The 22274-nt window shown below is 49.7% G+C and overlaps 1 protein-coding gene across 2 annotated transcripts in view; it reads left to right on the top strand.

The window, feature by feature from the left end:
• The window catches only part of anp32b (acidic (leucine-rich) nuclear phosphoprotein 32 family, member B), a 57376-nt gene that overhangs the window by 12361 nt on the left and 22741 nt on the right, over window positions 1-22274 (top strand). For both annotated transcript variants that reach the window (XM_041186158.1, XM_041186157.1), the window contains exon 2: window positions 16256-16405. In XM_041186158.1, coding sequence (XP_041042092.1) covers window positions 16256-16405 — 150 coding nt within the window. The remainder of the gene's footprint in view (window positions 1-16255; window positions 16406-22274) is intronic.

Below are 22274 nucleotides of genomic sequence, written 5' to 3'. Positions count from 1 at the left end.
TCCATGTGGTGTACGTACACCCACAGTGCTGTTAGGGAGGGAATTTCAGGACTTGACCCAGTGATGATGAAGGAATATAACAAGACCAGAACAGACAAATTAGGAGCATGAGTAGCCACCCTTGAGACCATTCAACAAGACCATTGCTGATCTGACCTTGGCCTTAACTTCACTTTGCTGCCTGTTCCCATAACCCTGACTCACCCATAGCTCAATAAGCTGCCTAACTGAGCCCTGAATACATTCAATAACCCAGCCTCCACTGTTTTCTCAAGTAGAGAATTCCAAAGATAAAGGACCCTCCCAGAGAAGGAATTTTTCATCTCCATCTTGAATGGGAGACCTGTTATTTTGAAACTGTGCCCCTAGGTCTAGATTCCCTCATGAGGGGGAACATTCTCTCAGCATCCGCTCTGTCAAGTCCCCTCAGAATCCTATGCTTCAATAAGATCACCTCATTCTTCTAAACTCCAATAAGTATAGGCCCAGCCTGCTCAACCTTTCCTCATAAGACTACCCCTTCATCCCAGGGATCAGCTTAGTGAACCTCCTCTGAACTGCCTCCAATGGAGGTATATCCCTCCTTAAATAAGGAGACCAAAACTGCACACACTACTCTTGGTGTGATGTCAACAATGCCCTGTACAGTTGTAGCAGGACTTACCTGCTTTTGTCTTCAGTTCCCCCTTGTAACGAAGGCCATTCTATTTACTTGCTGTACCTACATGCTAACTTTTTTGTGTTTCACGTATGAGGACACCCAAGACTCTGTACCACAGCAATGGCAATATATTTCCAAGTCAGGGTGGTCTGTGACTTGGGAAGGCGGGTTGACGGGGGGGTATTTTTCAAGTGGTGGTGTTCCCAGGCATTTGCTGTCCTCCTTTTTCTAGGTGGTTGAGGTTGCAGCTTTGGAAGGTGCTGTCAAAGAACCCTTGGTGAGTTCCTGCAGTGCACCTTGTAGATGGTACACACTGCTGCAATTGTGAGCTGGTGTTGGAGGAAGCGAATGTTTAAGATGGTGGATGGGATGCTAATTCAGAGGGCTGATTTGTCCTGGATGATGCTGAGTTTCTTGAGTGTTGTTGGAGCTGCACTCATCCAGGCAAGGGGAGAGTGTTCCATCACACTCTTGACTTGTGCCTTGTAGACAGTGGACAGGCTTTGGGGAGTTGGGAGGTGAGTTACTCACCAGAGAATTCCCAGCCTCTGACCTGCTGTTGCAGACTTTGGCTGGTTCAATCATGTATAGAGAATGAGGCCATTCAGCCACATCCCTGCTGGCTCTTTGAAAGAGCTATTCAATGAGTCCCCATAGCCCTGCAAATTTTCCTTTTCAAATATTTATCCAGTTCCCTTTTGAAAGTCAGTATTGAATCTGCTTCCACCATATTTTTGAGCAGCACATTTAAGATCAGATTTTTAAAACCTCTCATCTCCCCTCTGGTTCTTTAGAATTTCTTCTTTTACCTTCCAAATTACTTGCTGTACCTTGCTGCAGATTTGGTTCAAACATGGATAAAAGAGCTGAATACCAGAGTTGAGGTGAGAGTGACTGCCCTTGACATCAAGGCAGCATTTGACTGAGTGTGGCATCAAGGAGCCCTAGCAAAACTAGAGTCAATGGGAATCGGGGGGAAAACTCTCCACTGGTTGGAGTCATACCTATCACAGTGGAAAATGGTTGTGGTTGTTGGAGGTCAATCATCTCAGTTCCAGGACATCACTTCAGGAGTTCCTCAGCGTAGTGTCCTCGGCCCAACCATCTTCAGCTGCTTCATCAATGACCTTCCTTCCATCACAAGGTCAGAATTCAGGATGTTCGCTGATTACACAATGTTCAGTACCATTTGCTACTCCTCAGATACTGAAGCAGTCCATGTCCAAATGCAGCAAGACCTGGACAATATCCAGGCTTGGGCTGACAAGTGGCAAGTAACATTTGCGCCACACAAGTGTCAGGCAATGACCATCTCTAATGAGAGAGAATCTAACCATCACTCTTGACATTCAACGGAATTACAATTGCTGAATCCCCCACTATCAACATCCTGGGGATTACCATTGACCAGAAACTGAACTGGATCAGCCATATAAATACTGTGGCTACAAGAGCAGGCCAGAGACTAGGAATCCTGCAATGAGTAACTCACCTCCTGACTCCCCAAAGCCTGTCCACCATCTACAAGGCATTAGTCTGGAGTATAATCAAATACTCTCCACTTGCCTGGATGAGTGCAGCTCCAACAACACTTAGGAAGCTTGACACTATCCAGGATAAAGCAGCCCACATGATTGGCACCAAATCCACCAACATTCACTCCCTCCACCACCGACAAACAGTAGCAGCAGTGTGCACCATCTACAAGACGCACTGCAGAAACTCACCAAGGCTCCTTAGGCAGCACCTTCCAAACCCAAGACTGCAACATCCAGAAGGACAAGGGCAGCAGACACATGGGAGCATCACCACCTGGAAGTTCCCCTCCGAGCCACTCATCATCCTGACTTGGAAATATATCACCATTCCTTCACTGTCACCGTGTCAAAATCCTGAACTCCCTCCCTAACAGCACTGTGGGTGTATCTACACCACAGGGACTGCAGTGGTTCAAGAAGGCATCTAACCACCGCCTTCTCGAGGACATTTAGGGATGGGCAATAAATGCTGGCCTAGCCAGCGACACCCACATCCCGTAAATGAATAAAAAAGAACCTGCATGCTAATTTTTTATGATTCACACAAGATCCCTCTTTACCACAGTGTTCTGAAATCCCCATTTAAATAGCATGTTGCTTTTCTATTCTTTCTGCCAAAATGAACAAGTTCACGTTTTCCCACATTATACTCCACCTGCCAAATTTTTGCCCACTCAGTTAATCTATCCATATTCCTTTGCAGACTCTTTGTACCCAGGTCACAACTTACCTTCCCACCTATCATTGCATTGTTAGCAAATTTGGCTACAATACAGTCGGTCCCTTCATCCAAGTCATTAATATAGATCCTAAATAGTTGAAGCCCCAGCATTAATCCCTGTGGCCCTGCACTAGTCACAGTTTGCCAACCTGAAAATGACCCATTTATCCCGACTCTGTTTCCTATTAGTTTGCCGATCTTCTGGTCATGCCAATCTATCACTCCACATGCTATGAGCTTTTACCTTGTGCCGTAACCTTTTATGTGATACCTTGTCAAATGCCTTTTGGTAACCAAATACACTACATCTGCTGTTACCCTTTATCCAGCCTGCTTGTTACATCCTCAAAGAACTCTAATAAATTTCCCTTTCCCAAAATCATCTGTCTGATTGTATTATGATTTTCTAAATGTCCTGTGACTGCCTCCTTTTTAATAGATTCTAGCATTTCCCCAATGACAGATGTTAAGCTAACTGGCCTATGCTTTCTGTCTCCCGCCTTTTCTTAATAGAGGTGTTACGTTTGCAGTTTTCCAATCCAGGATGACTAAAAATAGAGGGAAAAATTAGTGAATGAGGGAAAGCAAACAAGAAATATAAAAGCAGACAGTAAAAGCTTCTACAAGTATATAAAAAGGAAAAGTGTAGCTCAAATGAGCATTGGTCCTTTAGAGGATGAGACTGGGGAATTAATAATGGGAAACAAGGAAACCACAGAGACTTTGAACAAGTAATTTGTATCTGTCTTCACTGCAGAATCTAGGGAATTTTGGAAGATTGCAACCAATGGATTCACTATATCTGTAGCCACTTCCTTTAAGACCCTAGGATGCGGCCATCAGGTCCAGAGGACTTATCAGCTTTTAGTTTTCTCAAGTGATCGTGATTGTTTCACATTCCTCCCTTCCTTTTGCCTCTTGATTTTCCTCTATTTTTGGGCTGCTTTCTGTGCTTTTTGCTGTGAAGACAGATACAAAATATTTGTCCAAAGTCTCTGTCATTTCCTTGTTTCCCATTCTCACCCCCTAAGGGACCAACGCTCACTTTAACTGCACTTTTCCTTTTTATATACTTGTAGAAGCTTTTACTCTCTTTTTATATTTCTTGCTAGTTTTCCCTCATTCTCTAATTTCTCCTTATTTATTATATTTTTAGTCATCTTTGCTGGTTTCTCGGTTCAAGAAGGCAGCTCACCAGCACCTTCTCCATGGCAATTAGGGATGCTCAATAAATGCTGGCCTGGCCAGCGATGCTCACATCCCATGAATAAATTTTTTAAAATTCCCAATCTTCTGACCTACCATTAACCTTTGCAGCATTGTACACCTTTTCTTTCAATTCGATACTATCCATAATTTCCTTAGCCATGGCTGGTGCATCCTTCTCATACAGTCTTTCTTTCTTTCTCAATGGAATATACTCCAGAATTGAACACAACGGTCTAGCTGAGGCTGAACAAGTGATTCATAGAATTTTAGCATAACTTCCTTGCATCTATACTCTCTTCCTCTATTTATAAAGCCATGTTGTGAGTCTAGATTCAGTAAATGACCATGAAACAGCAATGGTGCGAACTCTGATGGATTTCTTGCTATGTCTTAAACTCTTTATTTTATAAGTAGTGACAAGTAGATCACATTCTTTGCAATCCAAGGAGTGTTTCCTATTGAAATACAATGTGGCACATGGATGGTTATTTTTGTATCCACAGTATAAAGTGTTACCCCACTACCGGCCCTGACCCCCCACCCCCGTCTGCTTCTATTCCTTATTACATAATTAAGAGGCCAGGAGTTGGCTTCTTCCCTCGAATGATGTTGTTTTGTAATTCACCGTTTGATAGTGTCTAGTTTATTTTTACTGTACATACATTTATACTTTAATTTATTATATATTAAAGAGAAAAAAGACTTGTATGCGTATAGTGCCTTTCACATCCTCAGAGCATCCCAAAGTGTTTTTCAGCCAATGAAATACTTTTAAAGTGTGGTCATAATTGTAATGTAGGAAATGCAGCAGCTAATTTACGCACAGCAAGCTCCCACAAACAGTAATGTGTTATTGACGAGACAATCTGCTTTCATTAAAGTGATGATGATTGCACAATAAATATTGGCCCAGGACACTGGGAATAATATTGAATATTTTCTTAAATAGTGCCATGGGATCATTTATAAGGGCAAATGTCTCTTTTGAAAGATGGCACCAGCAACAGCGCAGCATTCCCTCAGTACTGGCACTCCGACAGCATGGTGCCCCCTTGCTTTGGGCCCCCAGACAGCGCGGCGCCCCCTCGCTTCTGCACTGGAGTGTCAGCTTAGGTTTTGTGTTCAAGTCTCTGGAGTGGGGCATGAACCCACAACCTTCTGCCACAGTAACCCAGGCCTGTTAATGTACCTGAATGGAATATTATTCTGTTTCTGTTCTCACATAAATCATCATTATTTCGATGAAACCCTGCAGGGTCTTTTGTTGTGTCCTGGCCAAGATTTATCCCTCAACCAACATCACTAAGACCAGATTACCTGGTCACTAACTCATTATTTGTGGGATCTTGCTGTGCACAACTTGGCTTCTGCTAAATTTCCCTACATTAACAACAGTGACTGCACAATAAGTGTACCTCTTTGGCTGTAAAACACTTTGGGATGTCCAAAGTGTTGCAAAAGGGCCTTGCATGAATGGGAGCATAGTCTCAAAATAAAGGGATGGCCACTTAGGGCTGAGGTGAGGAGACATTTCCTCATAGAATCATCGAATGGTTACAGCACAGGTAGAAGCCCATTGAGTCTGTGCTTGCTCTCCAAGTGCAATTTAGCAAGTCCCACTCCACCGTCCTTTCCTCGTATCCTGTGCACACTTTTCTCTTCAGGTGTTTATCCAATTCCCTTTTGAAAGCCACAATTGTTTCTGCCTCAACCACACTCTCGGGCAGTGCATTCCAGATCCTAACCACTCGCGCATAAGTTTTTCCTCATGTCCTCCCTGGTTCTTTGTCAGGTTGGTAGATGTTTTGAACTCCTACAATGTTGTGAGATCAATTATAAATTTTAAATTTGAGTTTGATAGATTTTTGTCACCTTTAGTTAACAAAATACCTTTAGTTAACAAAATACTTTTACTTATTAAGGTGTATGGGATAGGTGGGTGTATGGAGTTAGGTCGCAGATCAGCCATGATCTCATTGAATAGCAGAACGGGCTCAGACTGAATGGCCACCTCCTGTACTTATATCCCTTACTTCACTTCAGAAGTGATTTTGTACTTGCACCATCCTGTATATATTTTTAGGAGCATTACATTTATTGTAATACTGCTTAGGTTTCCTTCAAACCATGGTATCCAATGGCTCATCTCATTGAGTAGCAGTTGACAGTAAGGTAGTAGCCTTTGCAAAATCAAATTGTTTGGTTACAAAATATAGCAAATAATACCCCTCTCAAAGGCATCAGGTTTGTTGCCATGTGACTGTGCACCAGCAGTTAGTTTTTCCTTCACTTTGGAAGCAGTGAGGTTTATTTATAGCACACCCAAGGCTGAACAGTTAAAATTGGTTAACTCGGTTACAGATTTAAGATCAAACAAAAATAACCTGCATTTATATAGCACCTCTAACGTGGTAACATCTCTGAAGGCACTTCACAGGTGTGTTATCAAACAAAATATGATATGAGCCACAAGAGATTGGATAGCTCTTTCAAAGAGCCAGCAGAGGCATGATGGGCGGAATGGCCTCCTGTGTTGTAAGATTCTATGCATTTGTCACTAGCTAATGCACCCACAAACAGTCCCAGAGCCATACCTGCCTGACGGGCAAGATGGGGCAAATGCCTCTGTTCCATATCTTTTTGCAAATTCCAAATGCCTTCATTTTTACACATGAAGATATAGTGGGGGCATGGCACCTGATCTGAGGATAATCCTTCTGCGGGGATTGTAACAGGATGAAGGAACATTAACAGTCTTATAAGCAGTAGGTTCATTTCCTTGTGGTTTACCCAAAGAAAATTCATAATTGCAGGATTTTCCATATTTGCTTTTTTATTGCTGCTTTAAGCTATCATCTGATAGGTTTAAAATTAACTTGAAGAATGGAGAGAACAGATCCTATTAAAGAAAATCAGTCACTGCAGCATGAGTCCAGTAGGATTTAACTTCTTCAATTCGCTACCTGGAGCCGTGGGAAGGGTGGGATTGCTTTCAAAATTGGAGAATCAGTCATAAATGTTAATGTTATTCTCTTTTCTCTAGAAAAGAGAAGGCTGAGGGGTGACCTGATTGAGGTTTTTAAAATTCTGAAGTGATTTGAAAGGGTGAATGTAGAGAAGAGGAGGAGTACAAAAATGGAGGCCATAAGTGTAAGATAGTCACTAATAAATCTAATAAGCAATTCAGGAGAAACTTTTTTTTATTCTTTCATGGGATGTAGGCGTTGCTGGCAAGGCCAGCATTTATTATCCATCTCTAACTGTCCTGTACTGCAAAATTCTAAGTAGTTCTTAAATCCAGATTAGACGAGATTAATTTCCTATTTTATAATTGCAAGCTTTTGAAGGCATTCTCGATAGCAAGCTTAATAAATCAGTCCAAAGCCGAGCTGTAAGTCACCAGGAAGATAGCTGGTTTGATTTCTGATCTCAGCTGTAGTAAAGTTGACATAAGCATTCGAAGGTTAAGGAAGAGAGTACCCGTCCGGTTTCCTGTTCCTGAGCATTATTGCAAGAGGATAACATGAGGAAGGTTATTTGGGTTATCTTAGGTTTGCATCCAGAACAACTTAAAGAAAAAAGCAAAATATTGCGGATGCTGGAAATCTGAAACAAAAACAAAAATTGCTGGAAAAACTCTGCGGGCCTGACAGCATCTGTGGAGAGAAAGACAGAGCTAATGCCTCGAGTCTGTATGATTCCTCTTCAGAACTAAAGAGGAGTCATAAGGATTCGAGGCGTTGGCACAACCTGAAGAACTCCTCCAGACAGCACCAGTGACAAGCTTTGCTGTAAATGCGCTTGTGTGGATACTGGGTGGGACTGTTGTCAACGCTGTGGAAAAGCAGCCTTGTTTCAAAGGTGAAAGAGTTATCTAGCACTGCTCCACGCACCCGTGGATCTGTAATCCAGCAAAGGATTGGTGTTTTTGGAAAGGAGGAGCAATTTTGTCCCAGCCAAGTGGAGTAGGTATTCTGCTCCAGGCCTGCTCCCTGTACAACTTCAACAAGAAGCCCAGAATGACTCATAAAATCATAGAGTCAGAGAGATCCACAGCACAGAAAAAGGCCCTTCGGCCCATCGAGCCTGCGCCACTCAATCAAGTACCTAACTATTCTAATCCCATTTTCCAGCACTAGGCTGATAACTTTCTATGCCATGGCATCACAAGTGCACATCCAAATATTTCTTAAATGTTATGAGGGTTTCTGCCTCAACCACCCTTTCAGGCAGTGAATTCCAGATTCCCACCACCCTCTGGCTGAGAAAAGTCTTCCTCACATCCCCTCTAAACCTCCTGCCCCTTACCTTAAATCTATGCCCCCTGGTTATTGATCCCTCCACGGAGAGGAAAAGTTCCTTCCTGTCTATCTTATCTATGCCCCTTATAATTTTATACACCTCAATCATGTCCCCCCTCAAACTCCTCTGTTCCAGGGAAAATAACCCCAGTCTATCCAATCTCTCTTCTTAACTAAAACTCTCCAGCCCAGGCAACATCCTGATAAATCTTCTCTGCACTCTCTCTAGTGCAATCACATCCTTCCTCTAATGCAGATTCCAGAACTGTACGCAATACTGCAGCTGTGGCCTAATCAGCATTTTATACAGTTCCAGCATAACTTCCCTGCTCTTATATTCTATGCCTCGGCTTATAAAGGCAAGTATCCCATATGCCTTCCAAATCACCTTATCTACCTTAAGGACCGGTGGACATGCACACCAAGGTCCCTCTGAGCCTCGGTACTTCCCAGGGTCCCACCATTCATTGTGTATTCCTGTGCCTTGTTTGTCCTGCCCAAGTGCATCACCTCACACTTATCCGGATTAAATTCCATTTGCACTGATCAGCCCACAATTTTCGTGTCAACCATCACCCTTTGCTTCCTGCCACTCAGCCAATTCTGGATCTGATTTGCCAAATTGTCTTGGATCCCATGGGCTCTTACCTTTGTTATCAGTCTCCCATGCGGGACCTTATCAAAAGCCTTGCTGAAGTCCAAGTAGACTATGTCAAATGCATTGCCCTCATCTGCACACTTGGTCACCTCTTCGAAAAATTCAATCAAATTGGTCAGACCTGACCCCTTAACAAAACCACGCTGAATGTCCTCGATTAATCCCTGCCTCTCCAAGTGTAGATTAATTCTGTCCCTCAGAATTTCTTCCAATAGTTTCCCCACCACTGAGGTTAGTCTGACTGGCCTATAGTTCCCTGGTTTATCCCTTCCTCCCTTCTTGAATAATGGTACCACATTGGTTGTCCTCCAGTCATCTGGCACCTCTCCAGTGACCAGAAAGGTATTGAAAATTATTGCCAGCGCCCCTGCTATCTCCTCCATAGCCTCACTCAACAGCCTGGGACACATTTCATCCGGGCCTGGAGATTTATCTACTTTTAAGCCTGCCAGACCACTTAGAACCTCCTCCCTTTCTATGCTAATTTCTTTAATTATATCACAGTCCTTCTGCCTGATTTCCATACCCACGTCGTCCCTCTCACTTGTGAACACCGACACAACGTATTCATTTAAAACCCTACCTACGTCTTCAGAATCCACACACAAATTACCACTATGGTCCTTAATGGGCCCTACTCTTTCCCTAGTTATCCTCTTACTCTTAATGTACTCGTAATATAACTTTGGATTTTTCTTTATTTTACCGACCAATATTTTTTCATGCTCCCTTTTTGCTCTCCTAATTTCCTTTTTAAGTTTCCCTCCTACACATTCTATACTCCTGTAGGACTTCTGCTGTTTTGAGCCCTCGGTATCTGCCATAAGCCTCCCTATTTCTCTTTATCCAATCCTGTATATCCCTCGACATCCAGGGTTCCCTGGATTTGTTGGTCCCACCCTTTATCTTTACTGGAATACTCTCCCTATTTCCTTCTTGAATGAGTCCCTCTGCTCTGACACAGATTTACCTAAAGATAGCTGCTCCCGGTCCACGCTGGCCAAATCATATCTGATCTTATTAAAATCGGCCTTCCCCCAATTTAGAACTCTGATTTCTGGCCCATCCTTGTCCTTTTCCATAACAACCTTGAATCTGACTGAGTTGTGATCACTATCTGCAAAATGTTACCCCACTGATACCTCTACCACTTGTCCCGCATATTTCCCTAAAATTTAAATCCAGGACCGCCCCATGTGATGAACTGACTCATCAGTTCACTGACCTTCCACTGAAGGTGCAAGCTCACCATTTACTCTGTGGGCTGCCTTGCTGGCCAACGTCTGGTGCTCCTGCACAGCCTTGTAATGAACTGTTTTCACAGAAATGCTCTTCCCATCCACAACTCCTCACCTTGTTATAAACTCTGGATCCCAACTGAAATGGGTGACAGCAACCACAGGCACCTCATCGCCTTTCTCAACACCATGTTGAGGTGTGTTAGGTGATGGAAGAGGCCACTCGGCCCCTTGAACCTGTTCCATCATTCAATGAGATCATGGCTGATCTGCAATCTAAGTCCATATACTCGTTTTTCCCCATATCCCGTCATACCTTTTGGATAACAACTTTAAACATGAGATTGATAGATTTTTAACCGTTGATTGAGCATCAATTGCCATTTGTGGATGGGAGTTCCAACTTTTAGCACCCTTTGTGTGTAGGAGTGTTCAGCAGAATATTGTGCTCTCACTGGTGGTGAGCTTGAAGGCAGGAAAGTCCTGTAATATAATTCGGAGAGATGGTGGCGTATCAGAAACCCGCTGCCTTCCTGCCTCCCCTGAATTAAGTTCTGGGCGGGACAGCCCATGGTTGACCTTCCCACCCCACCGCCTATTGAGGCCCTTAAGTAGCAAAGTAATGATCACTTAAGGGCCTTGTCTCAATGCTGCTGGTATTGGCTCTGCTGCAAGCGGGCCTGTGGCTATGCAGTGTGCACGTTAGGTAAAACCGTGCATCTCAAACATAACGCTCAAAATTATAGTTTATGGCTGTTGTTTAAAGTTTGCCTCTGGGATTTTTAATTAAATCCGTTTTTAAAAAAAAAAACGTGCATCCAGCTGGTCACCTTTGGGGGTGAGGGGGTCCCTTAATGAAAGGCACTCAGTGCCTGAATGAGGGACTTGACAGCAGGAAGAGGGGACAGAGGACATCTCCCTGCGCTTACTGCTGACTCCCCTACACCACTCTTCCCATGACACTCCTTCAATACCTCCTCCCCACCCCAACATTACTTACCCGTGGCCTGAGTTGCTCTGCATTCCCTGGACTCCAATGCCTGTCCTTCCAGCAGCAACAATGGTGTCCAGTGGTGTTGCTGAGCACAACAGCAGCCAGCTTCTGATTGGCTGGCAGCTCTCTGTAGGCTAGTCATCCGCCCTTTGGGTCTTGATTCTGCCGACGGCCTCGCCATTGCCTGATTGACTTATGGTTCGTTGGGCCTTCCCAAAGACGAGCAGGCCAGTCTCTCACCAGCTCTGCAACGGCAGGCGAGACCCCTGACACCGCAACAAGATTCTGCCCCATTTTTATTCCTGAAAGGCTTGGCTCTAATTTTTAGACTATGTCCCCTAATCCTAGACTCCCCAACCAGTAGAAAAAAGTTTACTCCACTCCGTTGGTTCTCCTTAATATCTTGAAGTCTTCAATTAAATCACCCCTTAACCTTCTAAATCCCAGGGATGCACCTCTAGTTTGTGCCGGCTCTCGTTTCTGATCTACACAAGCCTCCTGCCACGCCTCTTCACCTCCCCTTATCAGCATATCTTTCCATCCCTGCCTCCCCCAAGTGTTTATCTAATTGCTCCTTAAATGCATCAATACTGTTTGTCTCCATGTGATTATGCGTTCCACATTCTGAATGAAGATGTTTGTCCTGAATTCGTTATTGGATTTATTAGTGACTGAATGTTTGAGGACTCTGGGTCTATACTCGATGGATTTTAGAAGGATGAGGGGGGATCTGATTGAAACTTACGGAATACAGAAAGGCCTGGATAGAGTGGACGTGTGGAAGATGTTTCCATTAGTAGGAGAGACTAGAACCCGAGGGCACAGCCTCAGAGAAAAGGGAAGACCTTTTAGAACCGAGATGAGGAGAAACTTCTTTAGCGGGAGAGTGGTGAATCTATGGAATTCAATGCCACAGAAGGCTGTGGAGGCCAGGTCACTGAGTGTATTTAAGACCGAGATAGATAGGTTCTTGATTGATAAGGGGATCAAAGGTTACGGGGAGAAGGTGGGAGAATAGGGTTGAGAAACTTATCAGCCATGATTGAATGGCGGAGCAGACTTGATGGGCCGAATGGCCTAATTTCTGCTCCTTTGTCTTATGGTCTTATTTATTTCCAGTACTTTTACTCTTCCCCACAAGTAGAAACTACTTCTCTAGATTCACACATTGAACCCCTTCATAATTTTAAAGATCTCTTATCAGGTCACCCCACAACCTTGCCTATTCCAGGTTGTGATGTGCCTCTTGAGGTAATTTTTATTACAGAGTGTACCTGTGGAACAAACAATGATGTTTGCTGTTTAGCCTTTCAACTAGGAGCATTTTTGAAGAAAGGGACATGTCGAAGCTTTTTGTCTTGCACTCATCAGGTTGCTTGCCAAGAATACCAATATGGGGGAAGACAACAATTTATACTGTATGTGAAGAGAGTGCTAATTGTTTGGCAAAGTGGCTTCTGGTAGGGGCGTTGTCATGGAGAATGCACCAGTGATGGTGACTGACAGTGAACTGACAGCCAAGCATTGTTTGAAATTTAAACCAGGTAGCTTGACCATGATTGGTCAAGACATTGCCCTGAGTAATGAGTCAGCGAATGGCTGTCACTTATTTTGTTTAGCTGAAACAGGTGCAATGTGTGTACATGTTCTCTGTTTGCAAAGAACAGGGCCTTGTGTGTTAATATATATGGCTTCCACTACACGCAAATGTGCCACACCATGAGCCCGGCTGACAATCTGAAATTGGTGTCAGTGTAATTCTTAGCACGTTGAGGATTATTTAGAAAATGTTGTCCAATCGCAGAATCACATCTAATGTTGGACATTATGTTTTGAGTTTTGCAAGCACAGGTTGGTTGGATAAGTTCTGAACCTTGCCCGTTGTGAACAGCGACTGGGACATGCTGTTTGATACGATCCGCCAGTCTGTGGGACATACGGTCTACACACCTAGCATCACACTGGCACTGAAATTCATACACCACATCACTCATTTGTGTGATGGGCAGAATGTCTTTTTGGCTTTGGCAGCACCTTGTTAGTGGTGAATACCACTAAGTGATCTGAGGTAGTCTGGGCACTTTTCAGGGCCAAAAGTGACGGCCTTAGGCCCGTTCGTGAGTATGCGTGATATACAGCACAAAATGATCCGGTCAGGGTAGCCATTATCCTGCAGGATGCCTTTGATGCTCCTATTTCAGTATCAAGCTTGCATGGTGAGCAAATGGCTCAGGCCCTATGTACAAGGTTGCTGATAAGACCAATCTTATATCACGTGGAACTGTAAGAATCCCAATGTGTATATTGACCAGTGAAGGTGGGCTTGCAGTCAGCCGTGGTTGAGAACCCCCCTGGCAGATTTCTCAACTAGTACATCAAGTAAGGGGAATTCATTTGACTGCTCCATTTCAAAGGTGAATTTGAGCGCAGGATGGAGCCCCATTAAGACATGTAAAGAAATGCAGCTGTGGATTTAAACATAGCAAAGGTATCATCCATATCAGAAATATGCGAGGGGTAGGAGGTTAGGTGTCATTCCATCAAAGACATGTTTCTCATGGAACCCAACAAAGATGTTTGCGAGACTGGGTCTCGAAGGGATCCCTTGGCAACGCCATCTATTTGGATACACACAGGGTGATTAAAACTGAACTCAACTGTATGAGTTGCTGAGTTCATGGGGTGAATTTTTAGGTCAGCGAGTGGGGGCGGGACCCGCTCACCGACGTGTAAAATGATGTGGGGTAACGTCGGGCGGGCGGGAGTTCCAACATCACCTCAACGTCATTTAAATTTTCAGGTCAGCGGAAGTGGAGCCGAGTCAGCTGTGTGCCCGCCAACCTGTCAATGGTCACTTGAGGCCCTTTAAAGAAGTAATTGAAGTAATTAATGGACCTGCCCGTCCAACCTTAAGGTTGGCGGGCAGGCCGGGAGCCCATGGCGGGCTTCAGAAAAAGCATCAAACCTCATCCATGGGCGGGATGACAGTGTCACATGAGGGGACATGTCAAAAATATTTTTTCTCATCTTTATTCAATGTTTGAAACCTGAGCCGACCTCCCTGAGGCAGCACTTAGCCTCAGGGAGATCTGTGCACTCTCACGTGCATTCCTGGCTCAGGGAATCCACTCCCTCCCCACCACCCCCGCCCCCCCCGCCCCCCCGTCCCGCCCATACAGGGAGTGCATAGCGCCTCCTACCTAAAATGGGGAACAAGCCCACTCCCGCACAAGCCACCTGAATGGGATGATCCTGCCCCATAAGTTTGAAGAATACTGAATAATGAATACTGATTCACGCTATGGTGGCAGGTCTAGATCGCCATGATATAGTGCTGCAGCCCACTACCTATGGCTTCCTTAAGTGGAATGTTGGTGAATAGGCTAGCAATGTCAAATCAGCACATGGACCCAGCATTGCCATGGATATGCAAGTCCTGTATGGCCTTTGCAAATGTGAAGGACTCCTTTACTGTGTTTGTGGAAAACTTGGTCAAAACTGGTTGCAACAATTCACCCAACTATTTGGCCAATTCATGTTGTGCAGAACTGGTCACAGAGCGTAAAGAAACATCACTTTTGTGTGTCCCTTCGGCACCCATACATACACAGGCGTAGTGAACTGTGAGGACGAACCCTGTCATATGTATCACACGGTAGCTATCACTCATTGCCTCAAGCCTCAGAGCTGAAGACCAAAAGCTTGGTTAGAGAGATAGCTTTTATTGATCCTCTTAAAAGAAGAAAGAAGTAGGGAGGCAGGGAGATTTAGTGTGGGAATTCCAGAACTTAGGACCTAGGCTGCTGAAGTCACGGCTGCCAAGCGTGCAACAATTAAAATTGGCGATTCGGAAGAATCCAGAATTGGAGAAGTGCAGCAATCTCAGAGTTGTAGGACTGGAGGAGGTTACAGAGATTGAGGGGGTGGGGGTGGAGGCCATGGAGGGACATGAACATAAAGTTGAGAAATTTCAAAATGCGGCTTTGCTTAATTGGGAGCTAATGTAGATCAGCGAGCACAGGGGTAATGGATGAATGGCACTTAGGATGCAGGCAGCAGAGTTTGCATGGATCCGGTTTATGGAGAGTGTAAAGTGGGAGGATGTTTTTCTGACCCTTATTTTGACTCTTCTATCTATGTCGCTACTTTGTAATACTGGAAACCTAAACGCAATAAATCAGGATGCAATTTTGCTAAGCAAAACGCATCAGTGTGGGTACATAGCCACAGCCTCCACATGTACACACTGTAAAGAGTTTTGATAGAATCAATAAGGAGAAATTATTTCCAGTGGCAGGAGGGTCAGTAAGAGGGACACAAATTGAAGATAATTGGCAAAAGAACCATAGGAAACAATGAGGAGCTTTTCTTACATAGTGAGTTGTTGTGGTCTGGAATGTGCTGCCTGAAAGGGCGGTGGAAGCAGATTCAATAAGAATCTTCAAAAGGGAATTGAATACAAAGGGGAAAAAAAACTTGCAGGGACACAGGAAAAGAGCTGGGAAAGGGGGATTATTTGGATAGCTCTTTAATATACTGTCACAGAGTCAGTGGGCTGACTGGCCTCCTCCTGTGCTCTATGTGGGTTGTTTTACTTGTCTTTTTAACAGATGTATTGCAGTATGTGGTGTAGTAAATTCAACACTAGGATTAACTTTGCTACAATGTCAATGCTGGAAAGCAGGTTTGAATTGCATTTAAACCCCAGACACACTGAACCAGTACAAACTAGTACAGGCATGATGGGCTGAATAGCCTATTTCTGTGCTGCAATGATTCTCGGTAAAGGCACAAAAATATAAGATGAATACGTCTTTGTCTGCTTACTGAATTTTGACCCTAGTGTCAGAAAGCTTGTCGTGAGACAGTTTTGTGTTTGGGCTTTATTTTTACAGCAATGGCCTTGTTTGCTAAATCATCTTTGCTTTGTTCCAGGTGCGAGAGCTTGTCCTTGACAACTGCAGATCGAATGAAGGTAAAATCGAAGGGCTGACGGCTGAGTTTGAGAACTTGGAGTTCCTTAGCTTGATAAATGTTGGGTTGATGTCCGTCGCAAATCTCCTTCGCCTTCCCAAACTGAAGAAGGTGAGTCTTGGGCATGGCAGCCATTGACCTGAGTTGGGGGAAAAGGTGTCTTTGTTATGTCATAACAGTGTAATATTTAGGATGTGGTCAGGTATGATTAGCTTATATTTTTATGTGAGGAATGGTCACTCGAGATCTTCTAGCAAGAGGCATCTCAATCCCACCCTCTCTTGTAAGGCCATTAATTGGACCGCCCGCAAAAAAAGAAAGACTTGCATTTCTGTAACGCCTTTCATTGCCTCAGGACGTCCGAAAAGCGCTTTGCGACCAATGAAATATTTTTCAAAGCCAGTCACTATCGTCAGCCCAATTTTCATGGAGTTGGTCATCTCCGGAGCCTTTAAATGGAGGGGTATGAGGGCACAAGGTTATATGAGGGGGCATGGTGGTAAGAGGGGGCATGTTGGGTGGGTTGGGAATGAGAGCTAGAGGGCCGAAGTCTCAATGAATTGAGGCAGGTCTTTTAACCAGCTTGCCTTGGCAAGCTCCATAGTTGCCCATGAACAGCCTCCAGAGGCAGTAGGCCCAACTTGTTCACAACCCTGCTAACCTGAGTTAATATCGTGTGTGTAGGGGTCATTTCCATTGGAAATGTGTCTACTGAGTCAGCAGATTTCCCAGATTTGAGTTTTGCACCTCAATGTTGAAAGTCCAGTCCCTAATGTAGGAAATGCATTTGGGCATAGCAAGCTCCCAAAATAGAAGCGTGACATTAAGCTAATCTTTGTTTTTTTTTTAGTGATGTTGCTTGAGGGGTAAATATTGGTGAGGACACTGGGAGAACTCCTTTGCTCTTGTTGAAAACAATGGCCATGAGATCCTTTACATCGACCTGAATGTGCAGGTGAAGCCTCAATTTTAAGTCTTATTAAAAGACGGTATCTCCAACAGTGTAGCACTCCCTCAGTACTACACTGGGAGTGTTATTTTGGGTAATGTGCTTCATTCTGTAGACTGGTGCTGTAAACACATGATGACTGACTAAAGCTACAGCTCCTGATGGTGACTCCAATCTGTGTATGTGTTGGGGTGAATGGGGAGGATAAAGGTGAATCTGATCTGTTTCTGGAAAATACCACCTGCGTCTATGAAACTAGTGGACGGATTAATAACGCCTCATTTTCATTCGCCCAAACGCCCTCCTCCCCCTTCATTTCCTCCACCCCTTCGTTGAACACCCTCTTCCCCCTTCCCCTCCTACCCCCACCGCCGAGCGCCCTCGTCACCCTTCCTCCCACGCGCCCTCGTCACCCTTCCCACCGCGTGCACGCCCTCTTACCCCCTTCCAACCTCGTGCGCGCCCTCTTACCCCCTTCCAACCTCGTGCGCGCCCTCTTACCCCCTTCCAACCTCGTGCGTGCCCTCTTACCCCCTTCCAACCTCGTGCGCGCCCTCTTACCCCCTTCCAACCTCGTGCGCGCCCTCTTACCCCCTTCCAACCGCGTGCGCGCCCTCTTATCCCCTTCCAACCGCGTGCGCGCCCTCTTCCCCCCTTCCTAGCACGTGCGCGCCCTCTTCCCCCCTTCCTAGCACGTGCGCGCCCTCTTCCCCCCTTCCTAGCACGTGCGCGCCCTCTTCCCCCCTTCCTAGCACGTGCGCGCCCTCTTCCCCCCTTCCTAGCACGTGCGCGCCCTCTTCCCCCCTTCCTAGCGCGTGCGCGCCCTCTTCCCCCCTTCCTAGCGCGTGCGTGCCCTCTTCCCCCCTTCCTAGCGCGTGCGCGCCTCTTCCCCCCTTCCTACCACGTGTGCGCCCTCTTACCCCCTTCCTACCGCGTGCGCGCCCTCTTACCCCCTTCCTACCGCGTGCGCGCCCTCTTACCCCCTTCCTAGCGCGTGCGCGCCCTCTTACCCCCTTCCTAGCGCGTGCGCGCCCTCTTACCCCCCTTCCTACTGCGTGCGCGCCCTCTTACCCCCCTTCCAACCTGCGTGCGCGCCCTCTTACCCCCCTTCCTACCTGCGTGCGCGCCCTCTTACCCCCCTTCCTACCTCGTGCGCGCCCTCTTACCCCCTTCCAACCGCGTGCACGCCCTCTTACCCCCTTCCTACCACGTGCGCGCCCTCTTACCCCCTTCCTACCGCGTGCGCGCCCACTTACCCCCCTTCCTACCGCGTGCGCGCCCTCTTACCCCCTTCCTACCACGTGCGCGCCCTCTTACCCCCTTCCTACCACGTGCGCGCCCCTTACCCCCCTTCCTACCGCGTGCGCGCCCTCTTACCCCCCTTCCTACCTCGTGCGCGCCCTCTTACCCCCCTTCCTACCGCGTGAGCGCCCTCTTACCCCCCTTCCTACAGCGTGCGCACCCTCTTACCCCCCTTCCTACCACGTGCGCGCCCTCTTACCCCCCTTCCTACCGCGTGCGCACCCTCTTACCCCCCTTCCTACCGCGTGCGCGCCCTCTTACCCCCCTTCCTACCGCGTGCGCGCCCTCTCACCCCATTTCCTAGCGCGTGCGCGCCCTCTCTCCCCCCTTCCTAGCGCGTGCGCGCCCCCTTACCCCCCTTCCTACTGCGTGCGCGCCCTCTTACCCCCCTTCCTACTGCGTGCGCGCCCTCTTACCCCCTTCCTACCGCGTGCGCGCCCTCTTACCCCCCTTCCTACCGCGTGCGCGCCCTCTTACCCCCCTTCCTACCGCGTGCGCGCCCTCTTACCCCCTTCCTACCGCGTGCGCGCCCTCTCACCCCCTTTCCTACCGCGTGCGCGCCCTCTTACCCCCTTCCTAGCGCGTGCGCGCCCTCTTACCCCCCTTCTAGCGCGTGCGCGCCCTCTTACCCCCCTTCCTACTGCGTGCGCGCCCTCTTACCCCCCTTCCTACTGCGTGCGCGCCCTCTTACCCCCCTTCCTACTGCGTGCGCGCCCTCTTACCCCCTTCCTACCGCGTGCACGCCCTCTTACCCCCTTCCTACCACGTGCGCGCCCTCTTACCCCCTTCCTACCGCGTGCGCGCCCACTTACCCCCCTTCCTACCGCGTGCGCGCCCTCTTACCCCCCTTCCTACCACGTGCGCGCCCTCTTACCCCCCTTCCTACCGCGTGCGCGCCCACTTACCCCCCTTCCTACCGCGTGCGCGCACTCTTACCCCCCTTCCTACCGCGTGCGCGCCCTCTTACCCCCCTTCCTACCGCGTGAGCGCCCTCTTACCCCCCTTCCTAAAGCGTGCGCACCCTCTTACCCCCCCTTCCTACCACGTGCGCGCCCTCTTACCCCCTTCCTACCGCGTGCGCGCCCTCTTACCCCCCTTCCTACCGCGTGCGCGCCCTCTTACCCCCCTTCCTACCGCGTGCGCGCCCTCTTACCCCCTTACTACCGCGTGCGCGCCCTCTCACCCCATTTCCTAGCGCGTGCGCGCCCTCTCTCCCCCCCTTCCTAGCGCGTGCGCGCCCCCTTACCCCCCCTTCCTACTGCGTGCGCGCCCTCTTACCCCCCTTCCTACTGCGTGCGCGCCCTCTTACCCCCTTCCTACCGCGTGCGCGCCCTCTTAACCCCCTTCCTACCGCGTGCGCGCCCTCTTACCCCCCTTCCTACCGCGTGCGCGCCCTCTTACCCCCTTCCTACCGCGTGCGCGCCCTCTCACCCCCTTTCCTAGCGCGTGCGCGCCCTCTCTCCCCCTTCCTAGCGCGTGCGCGCCCTCTCTCCCCCTTCCTAGCGCGTGCGCGCCCTCTTCCCCCCCTTCCTACCGCGTGCGCGCCCTCTTCCCCCCTTCCTACCGCGTGCGCGCCCTCTTCCCCCCCTTCCTACCGCGTGCGCGCCCTCTTCCCCCCTTCCTACCGCGTGCGCGCCCTCTTCCCCCCTTCCTACCGCGTGCGCGCCCTCTTACCCCCTTCCTAGCGCGTGCGCGCCCTCTTACCCCCCTTCCTGCCGCGTGCGCGCCCTCTTACCCCCTTCCTACCGCGTGCGCGCCCTCTTACCCCCTTCCTACCGCGTGCGCGCCCACTTACCCCCCTTCCTACCGCGTGCGCGCCCTCTTACCCCCCTTCCTACCGCGTGCGCGCCCTCTTACCCCCTTCCTAACGCGTGCGCGCCCTCTTACCCCCCTTCCTACCGCGTGCGCGCCCTCTTACCCCCCTTCCTACCGCGTGCGCGCCCTCTTACCCCCCTTCCTACCGCGTGCGCGCCCTCTTACCCCCCTTCCTGCCGCGTGCGCGCCCTCTTACCCCCCTTCCTGCTGCGTGCGCGCCCTCTTACCCCCCTTCCTGCCGCGTGCGCGCCCTCTTACCCCCCTTCCTACCGCGTGCGCGCCCTCTTACCCCCCTTCCTAGCGCGTGCGCGCCCTCTTACCCCCCTTCCTAGCGCGTGCGCGCCCTCTTCCCCCCTTCCTAGCGCGTGCGCGCCCTCTTCCCCCCCTTCCTAGCGCGTGCGCGCCCTCTTCCCCCCTTCCTAGCGCGTGCGCGGCCCTCTTCCCCCCTTCCTAGCGCGTGCGCGCCCTCTTACCCCCCCTTCCTACCGCGTGCGCGCCCTCTTACCCCCCTTCCTACCGCGTGCGCGCCCTCTTACCCCCCTTCCTACCGCGTGCGCGCCCTCTTACCCCCCTTCCTACCGCGTGCGCGCCCTCTTACCCCCCTTCCTACCGCGTGCGCGCCCTCTTACCCCCCTTCCTAGCACGTGTGCGCCCTTTTACCCCCTTCCTACCGCGTGCGCGCCCTCTCACCCCCTTTCCTAGCGCGTGCGCGCCCTCTCTTCCCCCTTCCTAGCGCGTGCGCGCCCTCCTACCCCCTTCCTAGCACGTGCGCGCCCTCCTACCCCCTTCCTAGCGCGTGCGCGCCCTCCTACCCCCTTCCTAGCGCGTGCGCGCCCTCCTACCCCCTTCCTAGCGCGTGCGCGCCCTCCTACCCCCTTCCTAGCGTGTGCGCGCCCTCCTACCCCCTTCCTAGCGCGTGCGCGCCCTCTTACCCCCCTTCCTAGCGCGTGCGCGCCCTCTTACCCCCCTTCCTAGCGCGTGCGCGCCCTCTTCCCCCCTTCCTAGCGCGTGCGCGCCCTCTTCCCCCCTTCCTAGCGCGTGCACGCCCTCTTCCCCCCTTCCTAGCGCGTGCGCGCCCTCTTCCCCCCTTCCTAGCGCGTGCGCGCCCTCTTACCCCCCTTCCTACCGCGTGCGCGCCCTCTTACCCCCCTTCCTACCGCGTGCGCGCCCTCTTACCCCCCTTCCTACCGCGTGCGCGCCCTCTTACCCCCCTTCCTACCGCGTGCGCGCCCTCTTACCCCCCTTCCTACCGCGTGCGCGCCCTCTTACCCCCCTTCCTAGCACGTGCGCGCCCTTTTACCCCCTTCCTACCGCGTGCGCGCCCTCTTACCCCTTCTTACCGCGTGCGCGCCCTCTCACCCCCTTTCCTAGCGCGTGCGCGCCCTCTCTTCCCCCTTCCTAGCGCGTGCGCGCCCTCCTACCCCCTTCCTAGCGCGTGCGCGCCCTCCTACCCCCTTCCTAGCGCGTGCGCGCCCTCCTACCCCCTTCCTAGCGCGTGCGCGCCCTCCTACCCCCTTCCTACCGCGTGGGCGCCCTCCTACCCCCTTCCTACCGCGTGGGCGCCCTCTTACCCCCTTCCTACCGCGTGCGCGCCCTCTTACCCCCTTCCTACCGCGTGCGCGCCCTCTTACCCCCTTCCTACCGCGTGCGCGCCCTCTTACCCCCTTCCTGCCGCGTGCGCGCCCTCTTACCCCCTTCCTGCCGCGTGCGCGCCCTCTTACCCCCTTCCTGCCCGAGCGCGCCCTCTTACCCCCTTCCTGCCGCGTGCGCGCCCTCTTACCCCCTTCCTGCCGCGTGCGCGCCCTCTTACCCCCTTCCTGCCGCGTGCGCGCCCTCTTACCCCCTTCCTACCGCGTGCGCGCCCTCTTACCCCCTTCCTACCGCGTGCGCGCCCTCTTACCCCCTTCCTACCGC

This window comes from Carcharodon carcharias, chromosome 4, assembly GCF_017639515.1.
Source record: "Carcharodon carcharias isolate sCarCar2 chromosome 4, sCarCar2.pri, whole genome shotgun sequence".
Taxonomy (NCBI): Eukaryota; Metazoa; Chordata; class Chondrichthyes; order Lamniformes; family Lamnidae; genus Carcharodon; species Carcharodon carcharias.
Note: the sequence above shows the minus strand (reverse complement) of the source record. Positions and strands in the feature narration are given on the sequence as shown.